At 31.9% G+C, this 23,028-nt stretch overlaps 1 protein-coding gene and 1 pseudogene across 8 annotated transcripts in view; one reads left to right on the top strand and one right to left on the bottom strand.

Annotated features, from left to right (window-relative positions):
- The first annotated feature begins 2,138 nt into the window (after nt 1-2,138).
- LOC149519390 (protein RETARDED ROOT GROWTH, mitochondrial-like) overlaps nt 2,139-23,028 on the top strand; it is a 38,363-nt gene continuing 17,473 nt past the window's right edge. The window contains exons 1-4 of one of the 8 annotated variants that reach the window (XR_016341835.1): nt 2,153-2,828; nt 3,292-3,384; nt 3,487-3,592; nt 3,686-4,219. Coding sequence is in view for 4 of the 8 variants with exons in the window: in XM_089760121.1 (XP_089616247.1) it covers nt 2,733-2,828; nt 3,487-3,711 (321 nt within the window). In the remaining 4 variants the exon portion in view is untranslated. Of the gene's footprint in view, nt 4,220-23,028 lie in introns of those variants that run through there. The other 7 variants (XM_089760121.1, XM_089760120.1, XR_016341834.1 and 4 more) reach the window with 7 other exon arrangements.
- LOC149519391 (chorismate mutase 3, chloroplastic-like) lies at nt 12,347-16,877 on the bottom strand (annotated as a pseudogene).

Below are 23,028 nucleotides of genomic sequence, written 5' to 3'. Positions count from 1 at the left end.
TGTTTCCCTCACGAGATCCAACTTAGTTTAACTCTGGATTATTTGGAGCTCAAAATGATTATCGAAAACCAAAAGGTTTTGGATAAAAAAAATTTTTATAGGGCAAAATTTTAAATTTTCAAAACTTTTGAGTTTTTTATAATAAACCCAAAAGATTCAATGCGGGTAACTGCCCTTATGTGTTTCTACGTGGACTCATCCTTGAGTGAGGTACAATCTGGGGCTTGGATGCCTTGGACCCCACAAAGGGCTTGGATGACATAGACCCCACAAACTCTGTTGATTTTGAAAGTCAATGAAATAAGTTTTTTAAAAAAAAATTCTTAATTAATGTTAAGAATTGTCTAAATATTCATTGTTTGGACATTGGTACCATTTAATGCCATTCCTGGTGACATACCTTGAATTTATTCTTTTATCTATTTATTTTTATAACAAACTCACTCTTTATTGATTACTTGTCCCCAATTCACCTTGTGCTCTTTTATTCATGCGTCTCCAAAATGAGTCGAGAAAAGGTATGATTGCATTATATTTATCATAATTTGAAATGATAATGAATGAATGATAATGTGTATAAAAGATTCCTATATTCATTTAAAAAGAAATCTATGTGGCAAAAAAAATAAAAAGATGATTTAAAAAGGCATATGGGATGACTAAGTGATGGATTGGTTGACATAACATAGGAGTTATGATCAAGTGATGCAAATGATATGGATCAGTGGCCGAAATCTATGTTGAAATTACTAATGCTGAAAAGCCTATGAATTGTGATCAAATGATGTGGATCAGTTGAGAGAATTTATTTTGAGATAGTTGAAAAAGGAAAATATAAAATAGAGGAATCTTGAGAACTATATTACCATAATTAATTAGAATTTCATGACATTTATCTGCATTACATGCATTATGTTTGCATTATCGCTCGAACAATACTTGCACATAATTCAGTGAGTATTTAAAACTTTGTTTGGACATGCATTAGCCAATAAATATTTGAATAATTACTTAGAGTATGGCATCTACATTATTTTGAAAATTGAGATTGTTGCATTTGCATTATTGATCATAACATTTATTACATATAAAATTCTGACTTTGATAAAAGTTTAAAAGTTATCTAGAAAAGAAATTTTGAATCTTTTAATGAAGTTTTTTAAGATGAAATTGTAAATCCTCAAATGAGAATCATTGAGTCTCAAATGAGAATATTTGAGTTTCAAATGAAAATTTGTAAGTTTCAAATGAGAATTTTTAAGTAAAACTCAAAATGAAAACCTTTGAAATTTTAGATATAAAACTCTAAAATTATCGAATATGAATATTCGAACTCGAATGAGAAACTTCAAAATTTTGGATGTGAATCTCACAAATGTGAATTCTGAAATCTTACGAATCTAAATTATCGCGAAGCTAAAAAATCTTGCATATCTGAAATTCTACAAATCAAATTCTTGTCAAATTAAAATTTTGAGAATCAAATTTTGATGAGTTGTTGTAAATCTACAGTTATTGTGAATCTAAAAATTTGTGTGAATATTTGAATTGTGACATTTTGAATTTTGAAAAAAAAAAAAGACACACTTATGCTAAGAATAATTTTTTTTTATCAAAAAATTTAACTAAACTCTATTAAGAGTTAAATAATGCTAAATGCACCAATGGGTTTTGGTCACTTGACTTGACCCCATATTTTAACATTGGTTAGATCACTTTAATCTTGACTAATATATCTAAAATCAATAATAATTAACTTAAAAGGCAATGGCTAAAATGAAAAAAAAAAAAAAACCCTAAAAGTGGTCTTAAACATGATTGAAGATTTATATAAAAAAAATTGTCAAAGATTTTGCTAATGTTAAGGGTGCTTTTTAAAGCTATTATATTTAGGTAACGTATTCTACCATTGCATTATAATTTATTAAATTAATAGTATTAATTATTATATTTAATATAAAAATGTCATTATAAACAACAATTTAACTAACCTTAAAAGATATTAACAAAACCTAACTTTTAAAAGTGCTTTTTCATTTATATAAAAAAAAAAGAACAATCTTATTTGCTCCCAAATACGAAAATTGTTAAACAATGTAAACAGAGCGGTTGATTAGGAGGCAAGTGGCAGGCAACTGATTTTGCGTTATAATGTTAGTGTCCCTTTGTGCTATATGCTTAGGGTAAGAAAAAAAAATTTTGAAAAAATTGAAAATCAACTTTATTTTCTAGTGAAAGGGTAGATGGAAAGCAGCTGCTTTACTTCTCTTCGACCACTTGGCCAAAACACACTTTCCTGGTAAATTCCTTGCCATTCCTTTCCCTCCCAAAGCACCCAAACCCCTTTTTTCTATCCCCTTCTTTAAGCCCAGCTCTTCGTCTTCTCTTCAACATTTCCCATCTCATGTTTCGCTTTATACCAGCGATTCTGACCATGGGTCCCCTGAATTTTCCCACCAAAATCATGGGTTTGTTTCCGAGGAGGAGAGGAAATCGGCAAGATTCCCATCAAAGCTTATTTCCTTTGCACCAGATTTCCCATCAAATTTGAAGCTTGGGCGTTTTTGGATTATTGTATTTTTAGTTCAAAGGTTATTCAAGATAAGATTTTTTTTGTACCTTGTTTGACTTAATGCCTTTGCTCTTGTTCCATATTGGTGTATTGCTTTTCTGTTGTTGGTGGGTTGGCTTTTCCTCTGACTTATTGTTTTAGCAGTGTCGATTTGAAGAGTATGCAAGCTGAGAATTTGAACAACATTGTACCTCTTTGTTCTCGTTCATCAAATTATATTGCCCTCAGATGTTGTGTTTCCCCTCCAGATATTACTGTAAGACGTTTAACAAACGATTTTGTTCTTTCTGCTTCAATTAAACTTATTCATACGCAGTTAGATTCCCACTGTTTAGCAATTTTCTATTTAAACGAGATTTTGCTTGGTGTCATTTTCTTGATCGTTAAGAAGATTGTTCTTGTTGAATTGTTAGACGTAGTGGTTCCTACCAATGATCAGGTCTAAGGCTGACCAATGATAAAGAAGTTGATTATGATTGTTTCCTTGGCATCCTCAGTTCATTCTTTGGGCCACCATTATCTTTAGTGTCCTATGCATCTTTCCTACCACTAGTATCTTAACCAGGTTGCATATGTGGTGGTGTTCGTTAAGAATGTTACGAGTTCAGTAACGTGTTAGGTTGAAGTATTATTCTGTGAGAAATCTGCCGAGTTTGCAAATAGCTTTTCGTATTCTTTGATTGAACAATATCTTTTCTCCATCACCTCTTTGGCTTTAGGCACTCGGAATGAAAGACAAAGCCAGCTGCTGTCATTACACGGTTGAAGTAATATTTTTGTGAGAAATGTGCTAAGTCTGCAAATAGCTTTTGGTACTGTTTGATTGAACAACATCTTTTCTCCAACACCTCTTTCACTTTAGGCACTTGGAATGAAAGACAATGCTAGCTGCTGTCGTTAATGGTTGTTTTCAGGATGGGTCTGCTGTCTTGTTTGACATTGAGAACCATGAAGTTGGGAGCTACCTCGAAATAGTCCAGAGGCATGCTTCTGGATTGCTTAAAGAAATGAGAAGAGATGGTAAATTCCTTAAGCGTCTTTTCCTTTCATTTTGGGGGAAAGGTGCATTTAGTCTCCTATATTATGTCGGTTCTGATATTTTTGTAAAAGCAGGATTCCGCATACTTAATCGAGGATGAATCAAGACTAAAAACAAAGACCAATCCATAATCTCGACTATTGATTGACCACCGAGAACGTCTATGTATATGACTATGATGAAGTACAAATATTCACCCAAAATTAGAAACTTGCAAAGCAAACTCCAGTCAGAATTGAAGCTTACAAACCCAAGATGGCCCAATGGGCTAAGATAATTAGACGAACAACAGGATGATGAAACCCAGAAAACATTTTGCGGAAATTGAAAAAGCCTGAGCACTGTTAAAGTTTTTTCAGAGCTACAGCTATCATGTAACGACGATGCCGCTGTAAATTAGGAAAACCAAATAGCTCATGCTCCATTTGGTTGCAAAACAACAGCTAGAAACTTGGAATTCAAACGAACCAGAATACCATCTCCAACTCTAACCCTAAAATAGACACTGAACAACCCAACTTACACGATATTATTCAGCAATCCGAACACGAAATTGAGCAAACATACGATAAATTGCACAAAAATTTCAAACTCAATGTAGAGAAAAGTTAAGAGTCGTTTATAGAGGTAAGAAGAAGAGGAGTGAAGATAAGGACGCTTGAAGAAGGTGTGGAGCTTCGGAAAGGTTGTTGATGGTAAGAGGCGAGAGTAGCAGAGACAATTAAATTCCCGGATATCGCCATTTTGGAGTCAGCTCGAATTGCCTTTTCTCTAACACGGAAAAGTTAGGCTCGACGTTGCTGATTCAACCTTGGACACAAATATTTAAATTGCCAAATTTACTTAAAACAAAAAAAAAAAAAGAAACTTTATGGGAGAGAAAGGGAGGAGTGAGAGAATAGGAAAAGATGTAACTGCTCACAAGCGTGACGGTTTGAATTTGTTATTGGCGAATAAAAGAAAAAAAATTATAAATGATCCTTAAATTATAATAAATATTAAATATGATATTTAAAATTTAAAAATTTTTAATATGATATATAAATTATAAATTTATTAATTAATATAATATTTAAAAAATTATTATAATCATGTATCGTCATTTAAAATTAATCACAATTAATCATGATAAAAATAAATATTTTATAAAAATAATAAATTAAATCTTATATCTCATAATAATTATGAAATTAATTACATAAAAAATAAAAAAACTCATATTATTTCATAATTTTAAATTTTCTTACATCATTAATTTTTATCTAAATAACCTTTTCATTTATTCCATTAACCATCGTATCATTTCAGAATCAGCGTACGAGAAAAACTGCCAAAAAAGTAATTCTAAGAGAGTACGCAACAAACTGCAAATAAAGTAATTTCAAAAAGTGTTGCACTACGTTGAATCTAGAGGAACCCCTAGTACATGCCGACTTCGTCTTGGTCGAGATGGTGCAGGATTCCAAGTTCAATGTCCTCTTGAAAAGGAACTGAGTTTAAACCTTCGTCATTCCGGGTGATGATCATGATGGAGTAAGTGGGAATTAATTGAAGGGCACCAGAAAACCACCGGAAAACGTGTTTAAAAATATCAAAGAACATGGCATGCCGGGGAGAAAAGAAGACCATAAGTAAATGGACGGCCCAGAAAAGCGAAGGTGGAAAGAAGAGTGAGGCTAGAAATGATGCGGTCAAAGCAATAGAGAAAGCTCCGGTGCGGAAGCGAATGTGATTGAGGGTTATAAGGAGTTCAACCGAGGTGAAGAGGAAGAGTAGAAAAAACATCATGGCTAGAATTACGAATGCCATCTCCAAAATGGAAAATTGTTGGACAAAAAATGAGGAAACCAGGAGGCTCCGGTTCAAAGAGCTTAAGACCAAAAAGAAGATCAAATTCAATATAGGGGTGATACAATACCGCAAATCCATGTTTGCTTGTTATCTCGCAGTGGGATCTTCTGGAGGTATATGTAGACCATTGTTAGCAAAAATGCAACGGTGACCTATAGAATACTGTTAAATTAGGATTTTATTCCTTTTCATACGTTCCCCTCCTTGTCTTTGTCGTTGCTTGGCATTATCCTTGAATGCAACGCAACTTAATTTTTAAAAATATAATTTTTATATAAAATATTATATAAATACATAAAAAATTTATATTTGATACATTTATAATATATAAATTTTATATATTATCAATGAATCAAATTATAATATTTTATTAATCAAATAAATTAGATAATAATATTTTATTAATAAATAAAATTTTTAAAAAATATTAATTTTTATGTATTTTTTTTAAAAATTAATATTTACTCATTAATAAATTATTATAATCTAAATTACTGATAATATATAAAATTTATAAACTAAGTATATGTCAAATGTAAATTTATATGTCAAATATAAATTTATACATAAATTATTAATATTTTATAGGGAGTTCAACTAGCGTGAACAGAAAAAGTAGAAGAAACTTCACGGTAGAATTATGAATGCCAGCTCCAAAATGGAAAATTGTCGGACAAAAAGTGGTGAAGCCAGGAGCTTCGGGTTCAAAGGGCTTAAGAACAAAGAGAAGATCAAATTCAATACAGGGGGGATACAGTACCGCAAATCCATGTTTGCTCGTTATCCCGCAGTGGGATCTTCAGGCATTTATATATATATATATATATATATATATATATATATATAAAAGACAAAATCCAAAAGCAAAACTAGCTTTCCTTTGCTCCCTTGAAGTTTAATTCCCCTATGTCCTGGTAATTAGTGCAATTATTTTTTGTCCCCCGGGGTGATATAATTGATGGAACCCGGGGTGATATAATGGACGGAAATAATGACTCAAATATTATAAGAGATTTATTTAAAATTATTTAGATATTATTTGATAGATAAAAATATTTACAAAAAAAAATTTTAAAAGAAAAAAAATTCTTAATAAGCAAATTTAACTTTCAGAAAAAGAATTATAAGAGTAAAAAAAATTTTAATACATAAGTTTGTATAGTTATAAATATGTAAAGTTTTTATAAGGTTAAATATAAAAAAATATGTAAGATAGTTGTAAAGTTGTATGGAATATATACCTTATAAGATTACTAGAGATTTACGTCTTATTAGTGTATATGTGTATATGTTTGTGAGTAGAATAGAGGAAATTGAGAGGGTATACATAAATATAGTGCATGTGAGTGCACTAGAAGAGAATGAGATGATCTACATAAGTATGATATATGAGTGCATATGTGTATGTATTTAATTGTATTGAAAAAATATACATGAATATGTATTTGTTTGAGTTGAGAATACTTTATAAGACTAAAAGAAATTAAAAGAGTTTATGAGTATTGATTGTTTAATAATTGATTTGTTTTGATGTATGTTTGTAATTCTCAGTAACTAACGAATCTCATTTCTCATCTTTACACATAAATCAATTAAATTGAATTACGTTAAATTATTATTTTTTATGTATTTAATTTTTGTTTAATTATGCTTTCACTTGTGTAATTGAATTAGAACTTTTTAATCTAACAAATCATGTTAAAGTTATGATAATCCCTAACAATACTAATATTTCTTCTCCGGCGTCTTGTCCCGACTTGATATACTAACATTTCTAACCCGGCGTTTTGTCAAAATTGATACTTGCATTTCTAACCAAGCATTTTGTCCCGACTTGATATACTAACACTTCTAACCCGGCGTTTTGTCCCGACTTGATATACTTGCATTTCTAACCCGGCGTTTTGTCCCAACTTGATACACACGCTTGGTCGATGATAATTGCTTGGGAAGCAAGTCCCCACAATAAATCGACAATGAATTGTCACACACAACTCAATTTTTAAGGATTAAATATAAAAATAATCTTTGTATTATATATTTTTTATTAGTTTAATAATTAAAAAAATAAAATTATTAGTTTGTTATTCGAATTTTTATTTCATTATTTATTTTTGTGCTTCAAACTAACGTTGTGGTTAATTTATTGATGTAATATGAATAATTAATAAGATGTTAATATATATTAAAAAAAGTTTAGTTACTATCACGCAATAAATTGCCATTTTAGTATTAAAAATTTTTTAAAAAATCTGAAATATTTTTTGAATTTATAGGAATTAAAAAATTTATGAAAACTTTAAAAATTACAAAAATCTCAAAATTTTAATTGAGGAGTAATCAAGACTTAAAACCAAAGACCAATCCATATTCTTCAGCATTGATTGAAGTAATGCAAGACCAACAAGAACATCTCTGTATTTGACTATGATGAAGTACAAATATTTATCAAAAAGTAGAAACTTGCAAAGTTGGAATTGAAGCTTACAAACCCAAGATGGCCCAATAGACTAAAATAATTAGATGAAGACAGATGGTGAAACCCAGAAAAAAATTTGCGGAAATTGAAAAAGTTTGAGAACTGTTAAGGGTTTGCAGAGCTACCATGTTTACCCGAAGCTCAGCCCAAACACTAGGAAAACCAATGAGCTCATGCGCCGTTTGGTTGCAAAACAACAGCTAAAAACTTGGAATCAAAACGAATCAGAATATCATCTCCAACTCTAATCCTCAAAGGCTCAAACATACACTGAATTACCCAAACACGGAATTGAGCAAACATATGATAAATTTCGAATTAAGTGTAGAGGAAAGCTAACCAATGAGTCGTTTAAAGAGATAAGAAGCGAGGGTTGAAGATAAGGACCTTTGAAGAGGGAGTGGAGCTTCAAAAAGGTTGTTGATAGTAAGTAGCGAGAGTAGCAACGACTCTTAAATTCTGGATATCGATATTCTGGAGTCAGCTGGAATTGCCCTTTCTCTAACAGGAAAAGCGTAGGCTCTTTTGTTCACTGTAGGTTCAGACTCTCTCGTACTTGAGGCGGCTTGAGTTGGGGAACAACACAGTGCCGAATCCACGAGCAATTCCCATGGAGAAATGTTGCGTTAAGAATGGTGTCGTTTTACACTTTTGTTTATTGTTTTACCCTTTTTTTTGGTATGTTGTCGCCTTGGATCTCCACTACATTTTTTTCGCACTTTGTGTCTGGCAGACCAGGATACGTCAAGGTTCGTTGCGTCAGTAGTTCAGTTGTTGAATTTAAGGGCCATTTTAACTACAATTGAGCCTAATGCGAGCTTTTGGGTTTCAGGCCCGAAAATTCCGTAACCATTTTTTTTTTATAAAAAAATTAAATAATCAGCACGTGATTTGAACCAGAACCTGAACGTGTTTAAAAATATCAAAGAACATGGCATGCCAGGGAGAAAAGAAGACGATAAGTGAATGGACAGCCCAGAAGAGCGAAGGTGGAAAGAAGAGTAAGGTTAGGAATGATGCGGCCAAGGCAATGGAGAAAGCACCGGTGCGGAAGCGAATGGGATTGAGGGTTATGGGGAGTTCAACTGAGGTGAAGAGGAAGAGTAGAAGAAACATCATGGCTAGAATTAAGAATGCCAGCTCCAAAAAGGAAAATTGTTGGACAAAGAAAGAGGAAACCAGGTGGCTCCTATCAAGAAGGATCCAGTATTTTTCTTAAGTGGAGGTAAATTTATTATATAATATATTTACTTAAAATTTTTTTATTTGATGTAAAGTCAATATTTTCTAAATGTAAAACAAAGTTTTAATAAAAAATTTAAAACATTTTTTACAATATCAAATATATAAAAAGTTTAAATAAAAATTAACACAAATATAATAAAAAATTTTAATTTAAATACATCGACCATTTAAATATCAAACAAATACAAACATACAATATTATCATTTTTTAAATGAAAATAGTATTATATAATTGAGTTAAATGATTTTCATAAGTAGAAAATGTAAGATTTTTTTTTCATTATCAATATTAAAAGATATATAACTTTATTCAATTTCATATATTTCTTTTAAATTTCAATTTCTCTTATTAATGATATTTGTCTTTGACCATCTTAAATCAAATACTAATTTAATTTTTCTATTGTTTTTAAGACATAAGATAATATATGAAAATACAAAATAGGACCAACAATAAGCTACTTTTATATATATTTTAATTTTTTAGTGATTTTAAAATTGATACTAGTCTTTTTTTTAATTTTAAATTTTGTTTAATTACATCTCTACAAGTTTGTTAGATTATATCTCTACAACATTATTTTACATCAAATTTATATTATTATAAATTTTAAATAATGTTCAAAAAACACCTTATCACATTATCAATATAAAAGAAAAACAACAAAAGAATAAAGTAATTTAATATGTTAAAAATAAATTTTTTATAATGAGTATTTTATTGTAATTTCATTTTACTTGTTATCTATATTTTATTATATAAATTAATTTTACTTTAATTTATATTTTTATAATATTTTATCATTTTATATTTGATACGAATACTTTTACAATAATATAACGATATTTCAGATAAGTACAAAAAAAATGAAATGTTCCATTAAAAAGAGAGGAGAATAGACAAATGAGGGCAAAAAAGTAAAAAAAAAAATTATGTTGTGACTTAAGTTAATTAAAGTGGACTTACGTGAAATAATTATTTATTAGTTAAAATTTATTAATATTTACATTTAATATTTTATTTTATTTTGAAATGAGTCAATTTTTTATTAACAATGAGTCAGTTCGTCCCTATACTTCTCTGAATGTTTCTTATCTGGGATCTCTCGCCTTTCTTTCTCTCTCTGACACCTCTGTCTTTCTTTCTTTCTCTCTCTAAAACCACCCGTCCCCATTGCCCCCCAACGTCAATTCTTCACTGAATATTTCTCATCTGGGATCTTGTCTTTCTTTCTTTCTCTCTCTAAAGCCTCTCTAAAGCCACCCGTCCCCACTGCCCCCCATTGTCAATTCTTCACTGCATATTTCTCAACTGGGATCTTGTCTTTCTTTCTTTCTCTCTCTAAAGCCACCCGTCCCTACTGCCCCCCATTGTCAATTCTTCACTGAATATTTCTCATCTGGTATCTCTCGTCTTTCCTTCTCTTTCTAAGAGACCTTTGTCTTTCGTTCCTTCTCTCTCTAACACCACCCGGCCCCACTGCCCCCTAATGTCAATACGTCCCTATACTTCACTGAATAGTTCTTATCTGGGATAGCTCGTTTTCTTTCTTTCTCTAAAACGCCCCAAAGCAAAGCAACAGACGTTTGCTTTTTCTTCTCAGCATTCTCTCTCTAGATGAAAAGTGTACCGATGGGCCTATAAATACACTTGAAGATGGCATGGGGAATAAGGAGCAAAAATGGATTTGCGGTACTTTATTACTCCCATATTGAATTTGATCTTCTTTTTGTTCTTAAGCCATTTGAACCGGAGCCTCCTGATTTCCTCATTCTTCGTCCAACAATTTTCCCTTTTGGTGCTGGCATTCGTAATTCTAGTCCTGATGTTTCTTCTACTTTTCCTCTCCACCTCGGTTGAACTCCATATAACCCTCAATCACATTCGCTTCCGCACGGGAGCTTTCTCTATTGCCTTGACCACATCATTTCTATCCTCACTCTTCCTTCCACCTTCGCTTTTCTGGGCCGTCCATTTACTTATCGTCTTCTTTTCTCCCTGGCATGCCATGTTCTTAGATGTTTTTAAACACGTTTTCCGGTGGTTTTCTGGTGCCCTTCAATTAGGTCCCACTTATTCCATCACGATCAGCACCCGGAATGACGAAGGTTTAAACTCAGTTCCTTTCCAAGAGGACATTGAACTTGGAATCAGGCACCAACACGACCAAGACGAAGTCGGCATGTATAGGGATTCCCCTAGATTCAACCTAGTGTAACACTTTTGAAATTACTTTATTTGCAGTTTGTTGCGTACTCTGTTAGAATCACTTTATTTGCAGTTTTTCGCGTACTCTGTTTCAAGTGTTTGTCAACTAGAAATGAATAGTGATTTTGATTTCCTAGGAACAAGCTTGGGGAACGCTGATTCTGCTTCAGGTTCTCTTTATTATTATTATGTTATCTAATAATTTTTTTCTGATTCGTTTCTTTCAAATTTTGTTCAGTTTGACTCCAAGCCTAGCTTCCGCTTCTTGGCCAAAACGCAGAGCAGATGATTTAGTTCTTTCATTTTTTTTCATTTTTTTTAAGAAAAAAAAGGTTACAAGGAAATTTTGTGCCTTTAACCCAAAATTCCACCATTAGGCCCAAAAATTCTTCAACCGAAGGAAACTAGTTTTGGCCCGTGGTTAACCAGGCTAAGACGTAAAGTTAATAATGGTACGATCGGATGGTAGTGAGATTGGTTTGAATATAGTTGAAAATAACAGTAGTTATTAGATTAATTATTGTAATAATTAATCTAAAATATAATAGTGAAATTAAAAAAAGTTGTGAGAATATTTTTTTTAAATGCAACAGAATGGCGACAATAACATTGAATATAAAAGTCAGCTGCTTCCCCAAAATTAACCGACTACCAGTAAAATATTGGATCTTTTCCTCTCTAATTGGAAACTATAAGGAAAGTGCAGTTATGAGCCTCCAATTACATCAAAAGGTGCTACCCAAACAAAAACCCGGAGGCTTATTAGAATTCAAATCCATTTTAAGAAGTAGAAGCATATCATTATTAATTATTATATTATAATTAATTAATTATTATTAAAAAATTATGTGTTATTTATTAAAATTTTATATAAAATTTATATATTATAAATAATAAATCTTTATATAATTTTTTATTATGATTATAATAAAAAAATTATAAATAAAATGTTCAAAAAATAAAGAAAATCAAATCAGAAAACCTACTAAGAAAATGGGAATATAAATGGACTGAGGGAGAAAGGGGACGATGCTTGGATTCTTGTGGCTTTTGAATTCTTAGGGCTTTGGTCATTTTTGGATGATGTTTCTGTCCCATTTCCAAACGCTGCCTGTCATAAGGTGATAGATCAACTTGTTTTCGAAGTGGGGCCAAGATGCGATAGACCATAGATTTTCGTCCAAATCACAGGGAAACTCCAGTTGATTCACAGACAATCTCATATATTGCTGTTACGTTGTCAATAGTCAACAAGAAAATGAGACACCAAACCAAGAGATCTGACCGTCTGTTTTGGATAACTTCCTAAAGGAAATTAACGAATGTTATACTGCAATAAACAAAATAAATATTCAATTTAGACTCCTTAATTTATTACATACAAGGAAGAAAATCAACTTTCATTTAACCACACAATAAATGCGAAATCCAAGTAGCAATGAGTAATACATAATCGGTTGGTTCTTTTTATCAGGAGGTACTAAAAGCTTTGTGGTCACAGAAACCTCTAACATTAAATTTGACTGTGTAGAAACTAGAGATTGCTTCGTGTATCAACAATTTATTGTTTTAATGGAGGTGTACATGGAGCTGCACCTTTATGCATTTCAACCAATTGAATAAATTATAAGTTTAACACCCAAACTCCTGATAAATTTCTGTTAATCCGACAAACATAAGAAAGGACAAAAAGCTAACTCCAATTATGATAGTTAGCTGATTCCATTGCAAAGTATAGTATTATATAAATTTAGTAACTAAAATGTAGTAGGTGATAACATTCATATTGGTTGAAAATTCTTCATTGAGACTCTTCTTAAAAAGAAGAGAATCAAAATGCCATTTTTCTTTTTTTTTTTTTGAAAGAGCAGAGATGGAAGGCTGCTTACGTTAAAGGCAATACCTTAAACATAATGCTTTACAAAAATAATATTTGATTTCTTTTGTAAATGTTTTTATGTCAAAAAAGCCTTAAACTGTTGGATGGTAATTGTGACAACAGCTCGAGCCATAAATATCATAATTGAAGTGGAATGGGAAGTTAATCAAGAAGCCTATCCTAATTCTTTGTTTTCAAAAATTAATTTAGTGAATTATAAAAGTAATAAAAGAACTATATAAATATGAGTAGAAAAAAGTTAACAGAACAAATATTACGGTAGGGTATTGTTAGACTTCTATGACTTAAAAACACAATTATTTGAGAAAAAAAATTCTTTGAGTAATTTCAGAATAAATAAATAAATAAATAAAATCAATAATTAGGGATTCTTTAAAATAATTATTTTTTAAAATGAATTCAGCCCTGATTCATTTCCCTAATTAAAAAAATCAATTACCGAACTGATTGATTTCCCTAATTAAAAAAATAATTACTGAGCAAGGGTCTGATTCTAGTTACTTTCTAAAATAGATATAGCATTTCCCTAATTAAGAAAATCAATGACCGAGCAAGGGCCTGATTCTAGTTACTTTTTACAATGGATTTGGCCGTTCCCTAATTTAAAAAATCAATTACCGACTTCGGTCATGAGGTGACTCTAGTTACTTTTGAAAATGGATTTATGAGTTCTTGGATTTTAAAATGGACTTCAAGCATTAACTATTTTAATACAGATTCTAGTTACTCTTTCAAATGGACCCAATGAATTAACTAGTTTAATAAACTGATAAATTTAACTTTTTAAAAATCAAGGGACGTAACCTTTTTTGTGTTTTGTTCTAAAGGAACAAGACTTTGGATTTATTATCTGGCGAGTGGCGACTCACTTGCCAACAATTACACTCAGGGAATCGTGTATCAGGCCGGGATAAAAAATAGAGGCGAACCTGTATCAGCGCAGAAGCTGAAAAATTAAAAAAGGAAAGAATACAATAATAATTTTACTAACTAGTAAAATGGTGTAAAAAAAAAAAAACTTTGGGCCGCCATGATCGATCATAAGGAAGAGTTGTGTTTGCTTTTAGATTTTATCTATTTATAGCCTCAACATAACAACATCCCACAGCGTAATAGCGAGCAAACATGGATTTGCCGTACTGTATCCCCCCTATATTGAATTTGATTTTCTTTTTGTTCTTAAGCCCTTTGAACGGGAACCAGGGACGAATTTACAGTGGGTTAGTGAGGGCAACTGGCCCCATTGAAATCTTAAATTTTTCTTTAAATATATTATCATATTAGACAAAAATTTTAATATTTTTACATTTTGCTCCCATTAAATTGAAAAAAAGAAAATATAAAGGGAAGAGATTTAAAAATATTATAAAGTATAAATATACTTTAGTAAAAAAATGGACTGATTTTAAAATGAAGTATTTTATGTAAATATTAATAAATTTTGGTTTATAAATAATTATTTCATATAAGTTTCACTTTAATTAACTTAAGTCACAACTTAATATTACTTTTTTCTCTTTAGCCCTCGTATGTCTATTTTCCTCTCTTTTCATTTGTGGATTTCATTTTTTTATTTATGTGAAATTTCATTATATTATTGTAAAAGTGTCAAAGTCAGGCATAAAATAATAAAATATTTGTAAAAATGAACAAGAATGCACAAATTAAAGTTAAACTAATTTCGTATAGTAAAATATAGATAATAGGTAAAATGGAACTGCAACAAAACACTCATGATATCAAAGTACTTTCTTCCCTTATTATTATTTTTTTATATTGATAATGTGATAAGATTTTTTTTTTAATATTATTTAGAATTTTTAATAATATATATTTGATGTAAAATAATATTGTAGAGATGTAACGTAACAAATTTATAGAGATGTAATCTAACAAAATTTAAAATTTTTTAAAAAATAGCATAAATTTTAAAATTATTAAAAAAGTTAAAAAATATATAAAAGTAGCATGTTGTTAGTCCTATTTTTTATTTTCATATCTTATCTTATGTCTTATAAACTATAGAGAAATTAAATTAGTATTTAATTTAAGTTAGTCAAAAATAAATATTATTGGTAAGAAACAGTGAATTTTAAAGGAAATATCCGAAATTGAATAAAGTTATATACTTTTAATATTGACAATGAAAAAAAAATCCTACATTTTCTACCTATAAAATTATTTAACTCAATTATATAGTACTATTTTCATTTGAAAAATGACAATATTGTGTTTGTGTTTATTTGATATTTAAATTTTTGATGTATTTAATATTATAAGTTTTTGTTATATTTGTGTTAATTTGTGTTTAAACTTTTTATATATTTGATGTTGTAAGAAATATTTCAAATTCTTTTATTAAAAGTCTATTTTACATTTAAAAAACATTATCTTTATATTAAATAAAAAATTTTATATAAATATTTTATATAATAAATTTGCCCCCACTGAAAAAAATTTCTAGATCTGTCCCTGGCAAGAGAATGGAAGGAAATTTGTTAATTGGAAATATGAAGTAGCCGAAACAAAAAGGATGAAGTGGGAGAAATGAGGAAGTTTACTTTTGCTCTGATGGCATTTTCATACTCTCCAGCGGATTCTCGAAATTTTGCTTCTGCTACAAACTTACCATTTTGAATTTTTTTTGAAAGTGCCTGCAAAAATAACCAAGGATTTCAAGAAGCTAGGGCTGGACCGTCCTTGCCTCAATTTCAGGTAAGAACAGTTTAAAGGCATACCTGCGAGCAAATTGTATCACAAACAGCAGTAGACCCACAATTGCCATTATCCCCAGCTTCCACCAATCTTGGTAGAAGCTCTCCAAAATACACATTCCAAACCTTATTGTTTATATTAATGGAACCAGCACAGTGATGCAAAACCTAGTATCAATCAGAAGAAATGCACAATGGTTAATGGATATTTCCTGTGACACAGCCTTAATAAGGTATCAAGATATATGTTTGAGATTCATTGGCAGCTCATTACATGGAATCAATCGATATTTTTTAAGGTGGAAACAAGATACCATAGCTGAAGGATAAAATCATGAGTCAGTTCCAATTATCTATATGTATAAATCAAACATCTGACCTTCGGGTATTGCAAAGGTGGAAGCATTGGTTCAGGTAGATACACTGGGAAGAAGGGATGCTTATCTGGACTGTTGTATCTGCCCAACTATGTTTGCATAGAAAAATCATCAGAACATTACTTTCGTGATGTAACCTGTTTACCTAACATTTTCTCCTTACAAGTAGCACAACAAAACCTAAGCTTGCAGCCTTTCATTTTCCATGACCATGAACTCAACCAAAGACCCATGAAATCCATCCATGGAGAATGCCTCTTAGTTATATGTGGCTGGATTGTAACAATGCTGAGCTCTCTCCAAAAGGCTGAATATTATGCGATCTCCTTGTCGAATTAAGGAGTGTCTTATACTGTTCAGGGTCAGGTTCTCACTCTCATCCACCCTTTGATTCTTTGAAAACCTTTATGAACAAAATCATACAATCCAGGGAGGAAAAAACCAGTGCTCAATATTAAAAAAAAAAAAAGAAAAAGAAACCAGCATTTCATATAGCTCTGACCTTATGTTTTTTTTTTTTTTTAATAAAAAAAGAATAAAAGTTCAACTTAACTTGTATTAAGAGTTAAATAATGCTAAATGCAATAATGGGTTTTAGTCACTTGACTGACCCAAAATTTAACACTAGTTCACTTTAATCTCGACTAATATATCCAAAAGACAATAATAATTAAGTTAAAAAGCAAAGGCTAAAATTAAATAGAATACCCTAAAAATGCTCTTAAACATGATTGAAGATTTATAAAAAAATTAAAATTGTTAGAGATTTTGCTAATGTTAAGGGTGCTTTTTAAAACCATTATATTTTATTAAATTAATTATTAATTATTATATTTAATATAAAAATATCATTATAAATAAAATTTAAATAACCTTAAAAAGATCCTAAAAAATTCATTAAAAAAATGTAAATAAAGAAGTTGATCAGGTGGCAAGCGGAAAGTGGCTAGTGGCAAGCGACTGATTTTGCATTATAATGTTAGTATAGCATTCTGCTTTTTGCTGATGTCAGTGATCAGACAAGATAACTCCAAATTCCAAATTATTGCCAATTAAGAAAAAATTAACAGATTTTTTTAATAAGATTAATATAGAAGTTAGGAGTAGAAGAGTTGTAACTTTGATATTTGGTATTTACTTTATTTTTTTTAATATAAAAATGCTGTTTTGGGTAAGTGTTTAATTAATGGCAAAATCTTGGAGAGAAATGAAAACCCAGAGAAAGTCCATGAATCAATCACAGGACGAAGATTTTGTACTTCACTTTGAAAAACTAGAGATAAAACCTTTCCTAGTTTTCCATGGATAGATGGAGAGCAGCTGTATCGCTTCTCTTCAACCACTTGACCACAACATACTTTCTTTTTCATGCCCTTTCTCGTTCTTCCAAAGCACCCAAACCTCTTTTTCTATCCCTTTCTTTAAACCCAGCTCCTCGTTTCCTCTTCACAAGACATTTCTTCGCTCTCCCATCTCAAGTTTCGGTTTATACCAGCGATTCTGATCATGGGTCCCCTGAATTTTCCGACCAAAATCATGGGTTTGTTTCCCAAGAAGGAGAGGAAATAGGCAAGATTCCTATCAAAGCTTATTTACTTTGCACCAGGTTTCCCATCAAATTTGAAGCTTGGATGTTTTTGGATATTGTATTTTTAGTTCAACGGTTATTCAAGATAACTTTTTTTGTAGCTTGATTGACTTAATTCCCTTGCTCTTGTTCTATTTTGGTGTATTGCTTTTTTGTTGTTGGTAGGTTGGCTTTTCCTCTGACTTGTGGTTTTGGCAGTGTTGATTTGAAGAGTATGCAAGCTGAGAATTTGAGCAACATTATGTTGGGCTAAAAGCCTCCAATCAAATCACACCAGCAGAAGCAAAATCAAAACAATAAATCAAACATACAAGAGACAATAATTTAACGTGGTTCGGTCCAACTGACCTACATCCACGGATGAGAAAAAAGATTCACTAGTTGTAGAGAATTACAAACATACATCATATCATCAACCTCACTCAACAATCAATACTCATAAGACACTCTCATTCTCCTCTAGTCCTATGAAGTATTCTCAACCCAAACAAACACAAACCCAAACCCTTGTGCACCCTTTCAACATAATCAAATACATACCCATATGCTCCCATACATCATACCTATGTAGACTCTCTCAGTCTCCTCTAGTCCACTCACAAACAAATATACACACCCATAAGACGTAGAGCCCCAATACTCCTATGAGGTGTCTATCCCATAAAATCTTACAACTCTCTTACATCTTTTTCTCATACCTAACCCTATAGAGACTTCACCTATTTATAATCATACAAACTTGCCCATTAAGAATCTCTCTCCTCTTAGAATTCTTCTCCTGTAAGTCAAACTTGTCTATTAAGAATCCCTTTCCTTTTAGAATTCTTCTCTTGCAAGTCAAACTTACCTATTAAGAATCCTCTTTCTCTTAGAATTCTTCTTTTGCAAATCTTCTTGTCCATCAAGCAATATCTGAAAAATCTCAAACAAATCTCTAACAAATCTCTTATGGGATTTGAGTCAATATTCCCAACAATCTCCACCTTGACTCAAATTCCATCAATCATCTATCTTCATGCTAGATATGCTTGGCTCCACCTGTAATGAAAGTCTCACAATCATCTTCTCTTCTCTTGTGTTTTCACGCTTCATACAAACCAATCTTCAAAACTTGAACTCGAACTCTTTCTTTTCCCATATCTCAAACTGTCAACTATTCTCATGTCTCGAACTATCAGCTATTTTCACATCTTGAATCTTCAACTCTTCTCACGTTTCGAACCTTCAGCTCTGATACCACTTGTTGGGCTAAAAGCCTCCAATCAAATCACACCAGCAGAAGCAAAATCAAAACAATAAATCAAACACACAAGAGACAACAATTTAACGTGGTTCGGTCCAACTGGCCTACATCCACGGATGAGAAAAAAGATCCACTAGTTGTAGAGAATTACAAACATACATCATATCATCAACCTCACTCAACAATCAATACTCATAAGACACTCTCATTCTCCTCTAGTCCTATGGAGTATTCTCAACCCAAACAAACACAAACCCAAACCCTTGTGCATCCTTTCAACATAACCAAATACATACCCATATGCTCCCATACATCATACCTATGTGGACCCTCTCAGTCTCCTCTAGTCCACTCACAAACAAATATACACACCCATAAGACGTAGAGCCCCAATACTCCTATGAGGTGTCTATCCCATAAAATCCTAAAACTCTCTTACATCTTTTTCTCATACCTAACCCTATAGAGACTTCACCTATTTATAACCATACAAACTTGCCCATTAAGAATCTCTCTCCTCTTAGAATTCTTCTCCTGTAAGTCAAACTTGCCTATTAAGAATCCCTTTCCTTTTAGAATTCTTCTTTTGCAAGTCAAACTTACCTATTAAGAATCCTCTTTCTCTTAGAATTCTTCTTTTGCAAATCTTCTTGTCCATCAAGCAATATCTGAAAAATCTCAAACAAATCTCTAACAAATCTCTTATGGGATTTGAGTCAATATTCCCAACACATTATACCTCGTTCTCGTTCATCAAATTATATTGCCCTCAGATATTGTGATTCCCCTCCAGATATTACTGTAAGATGTTTAACAAACGATTTTGTTCTTTCTGCTTCAATTAAACTTATTCATACGTAATTATATTCCCACCTTCTAGCAATTTTCTGTTTAAAGGAGATTTTGCTTGGTGATATTTTCTTGATCGTTGAGAAAATTATTGTTGTTAACCTATGATAAAGAAGTTGATTATGATTGTTTCCTCAGCATCCTCAGTTCATTCTTTGGGCTACCTTTATCTTTTGTGTCCTATACACTTTCCCACCACTGGTATATTAACCAAGTTGCATATATGGTGGTATTAGTTAAGACTGTTATGAGTTGAGTAACATGTTAGGTTGAAGTATTATTTTTGTGAGGAATCTGCCAAGTCTGCAAATAGCTTTTGGTACTGTTTGATTGGACAACGTCTTTTCTCCAACACCTGTTTGGCTTTAGGCACTTGGAATGAAAGACAAAGCCAGCTGCTGTCCTTACATGGTTGTTTTTCAGTATGGGTCTGCTGTCTTGTTTAACATTGAGGAACTTGAAGTTGACAGCTACCTCGAAATAGTCCAGAGGCATGCTTCTGGATTGCTTAAGGAAATGAGGAGAGATGGTAAATTCCTTAGGTATCTTTTCCTTTCATTTTGGGGGGAAGGGTGCATTTAGTCTCCTATATTTTGTCGGTTCTGATATTTTTGTAAAAACAGGATTCCGCACACTTAATTGAGGATGAATCAAGACTAAAGACCAATCCATACTCTCGACTATTGATTGAAATAAGGCAAGACCACCGAGAACATCTACGTATTTGACTATGATGATGTACAAATATTCACCCAAAATTAGAAACTTGCAAAGCAAACTGCAGTCAGAATTGAAGCTTACAAACCCAAGATGGACCAATAGGCTAAGATAATTAGACAAAACGACAGGATGGTGAAACCCAGAAAACATTTTGCGGAAATTGAAAAAGCCCGAGCACTGTTAAAGTTTTCCAAAGCTACAGCTACCATGTTACAACGATGCCGCTGCAAACTAGGAAAACTAATTAGCTCATGCTCCATTTGGTTGCAAAAGAACATCTAAAAACTTGGAATTCAAACGAACAAGAGTACCATCTCCAACTCCAACCCTCGAATGGACACTAAACTACCCAAATTACCCAATATTATTCGGCAAACCGAACACGAAATTGAGCAAACATATGATAAATTGCACAAAAATCTCGAATTCAATGTAAAGAAAAGTTCAGAAAAGAGTCGTCTATAGAGGTAAGAAGAGAGGGATTGAACATAAGGACCGTTGAAGAGTCCTTTTTTTCAGGAGGCTTGAGAACAACGAAAGTACCGAATCCTGTGGCAATTTCTGTGGGGAAATGTTGCGTTAAGAACCGTGTCGTTTTTCACTTTGATTTATTGTTTTCTGATTTGATTTTCTTTATTTTTTTAGTATTTCACTCATAAATTCTTTTATTACAATCATAATAAAAAATTATATAGAATTCAGCACATATGATATAAATTTTATATAAAATTTCGATAAATAACACAATTTTAAATTATGATTAATTAATTATAACATAATAATTATAAATGATATGCTTTAGCTTTTAGAAAGGAATTTTAAAATATATTTTTTAATATTTTACTTATAATTTGAATTCTAGTGAAGCTGTCAGATTTTTGTTAAACGGTGAGAAATATTTGGGTAGCGCGTATTGATGTAATTGGAGGCTCACTGCATTTTTCCTCTACTTTCCAATTAGAAAGGAAAAGGTCTAGTAGTTTATTGATAGCCTATTCTCTTTGGAAAAGTAGCTTATTGTTATATTCATTATCTTAATTAAATATTTTTACAAACTAATTATAATTTTACCAATACAATAATTAATATAACCGCTATTGTAATTATCAATTTTATTCAAACCAATCTCACTAGCATCCTATCGTATAATTTTTCACTTTGCGTCTAGCATGGTTAACCATGGGCCCAAGCTAGTTGCCTTTCGGTTCATGAGTTTTTGGGCCTAATGGTGGGATTTTGGGTTGAAGGCACAAAATTTACTCGTAACCTTTAAAAAAAAAACTAAATCATCTGCTGTGTGTTTTTGGCCAAGAAGCAAAAGCTGGGCTCGGAGTTAACCGAACAAAATTTGAAAGAAACGAATCAAAGAGAAACTATCAGATAACATAATGAAAAAAGAAAAAGGAGAACCTGAAGCACAATCAGCGTTCCCAAAGCTTTGTCCTAGGAAACCAAAATCACTAATCACTTCTATTTGACGGAAAAACTGAAAAAACTGCAAATAAAGTAATTCGAACAGAGTACGCAACAAACTGCAAATAAATTAATTTCTAAAGTGTTACACTATGTTGAATCTAGAGGAATCCCTAGACATGCCGCCTTCATCTTGGTCGTGCTGGTGCCTGATTCCAAGTTCAATGTCCTCTTGAAGCGGAACTGAGTTTGAACCTTGGTCATTCCGGCTGATGATCATGATGGAATAAGTGGGAACTAATTGAGGGGCACCAGAAAACCACAGGAAAAAGTGTTTAAAAATATCAAAAAACATGGCATTCCAGGGAGAAAAGAAGACTATAAGTAAATGGACAGCCCAGAAGAGCGAAGGTGGAAAGAAGAGTGAGGCTAGAAATGATGCGGTCAAGGCAATAGAGAAAGCTCCGGTGCAGAAGCGAATGGGGCTGAAGGTTATAGGGAGTTCAACCGAGGTGAAGAGGAAGAGTAGAAGAAACAACATGGCTAGAATTACGAATCCCAGCTGCAAAATTGAAAATTGTTGGACGAAGAATGAGGAAATCACGAGGCTCCAGTTCAAGGGGGTTAAGAACAAAAAGAAGATCAAATTCGATATGGGGGGTATACGGTACCGTAAATCCATTTTTGCACGTTATCCTCTTCCTCCAGTAGTTCCGGCTATATATACTACATAAAAGACCATGGCAACTGCTGGGTAATTGCTGGGCAATTGCTGGCAATGGCAATGGCAATGGTAATGGCAATGGTAATGGAAATGGCAATGGGAATG

Source organism: Durio zibethinus, chromosome 4 (genome assembly GCF_047325235.1).
Source record: "Durio zibethinus cultivar Kanyao isolate XHJ-2024 chromosome 4, ASM4732523v1, whole genome shotgun sequence".
Classification (NCBI taxonomy): Eukaryota; Viridiplantae; Streptophyta; class Magnoliopsida; order Malvales; family Malvaceae; genus Durio; species Durio zibethinus.
The sequence above is the reverse complement of the archived record's forward strand: the minus strand, read 5'-3'. Positions and strand labels throughout refer to the sequence as shown.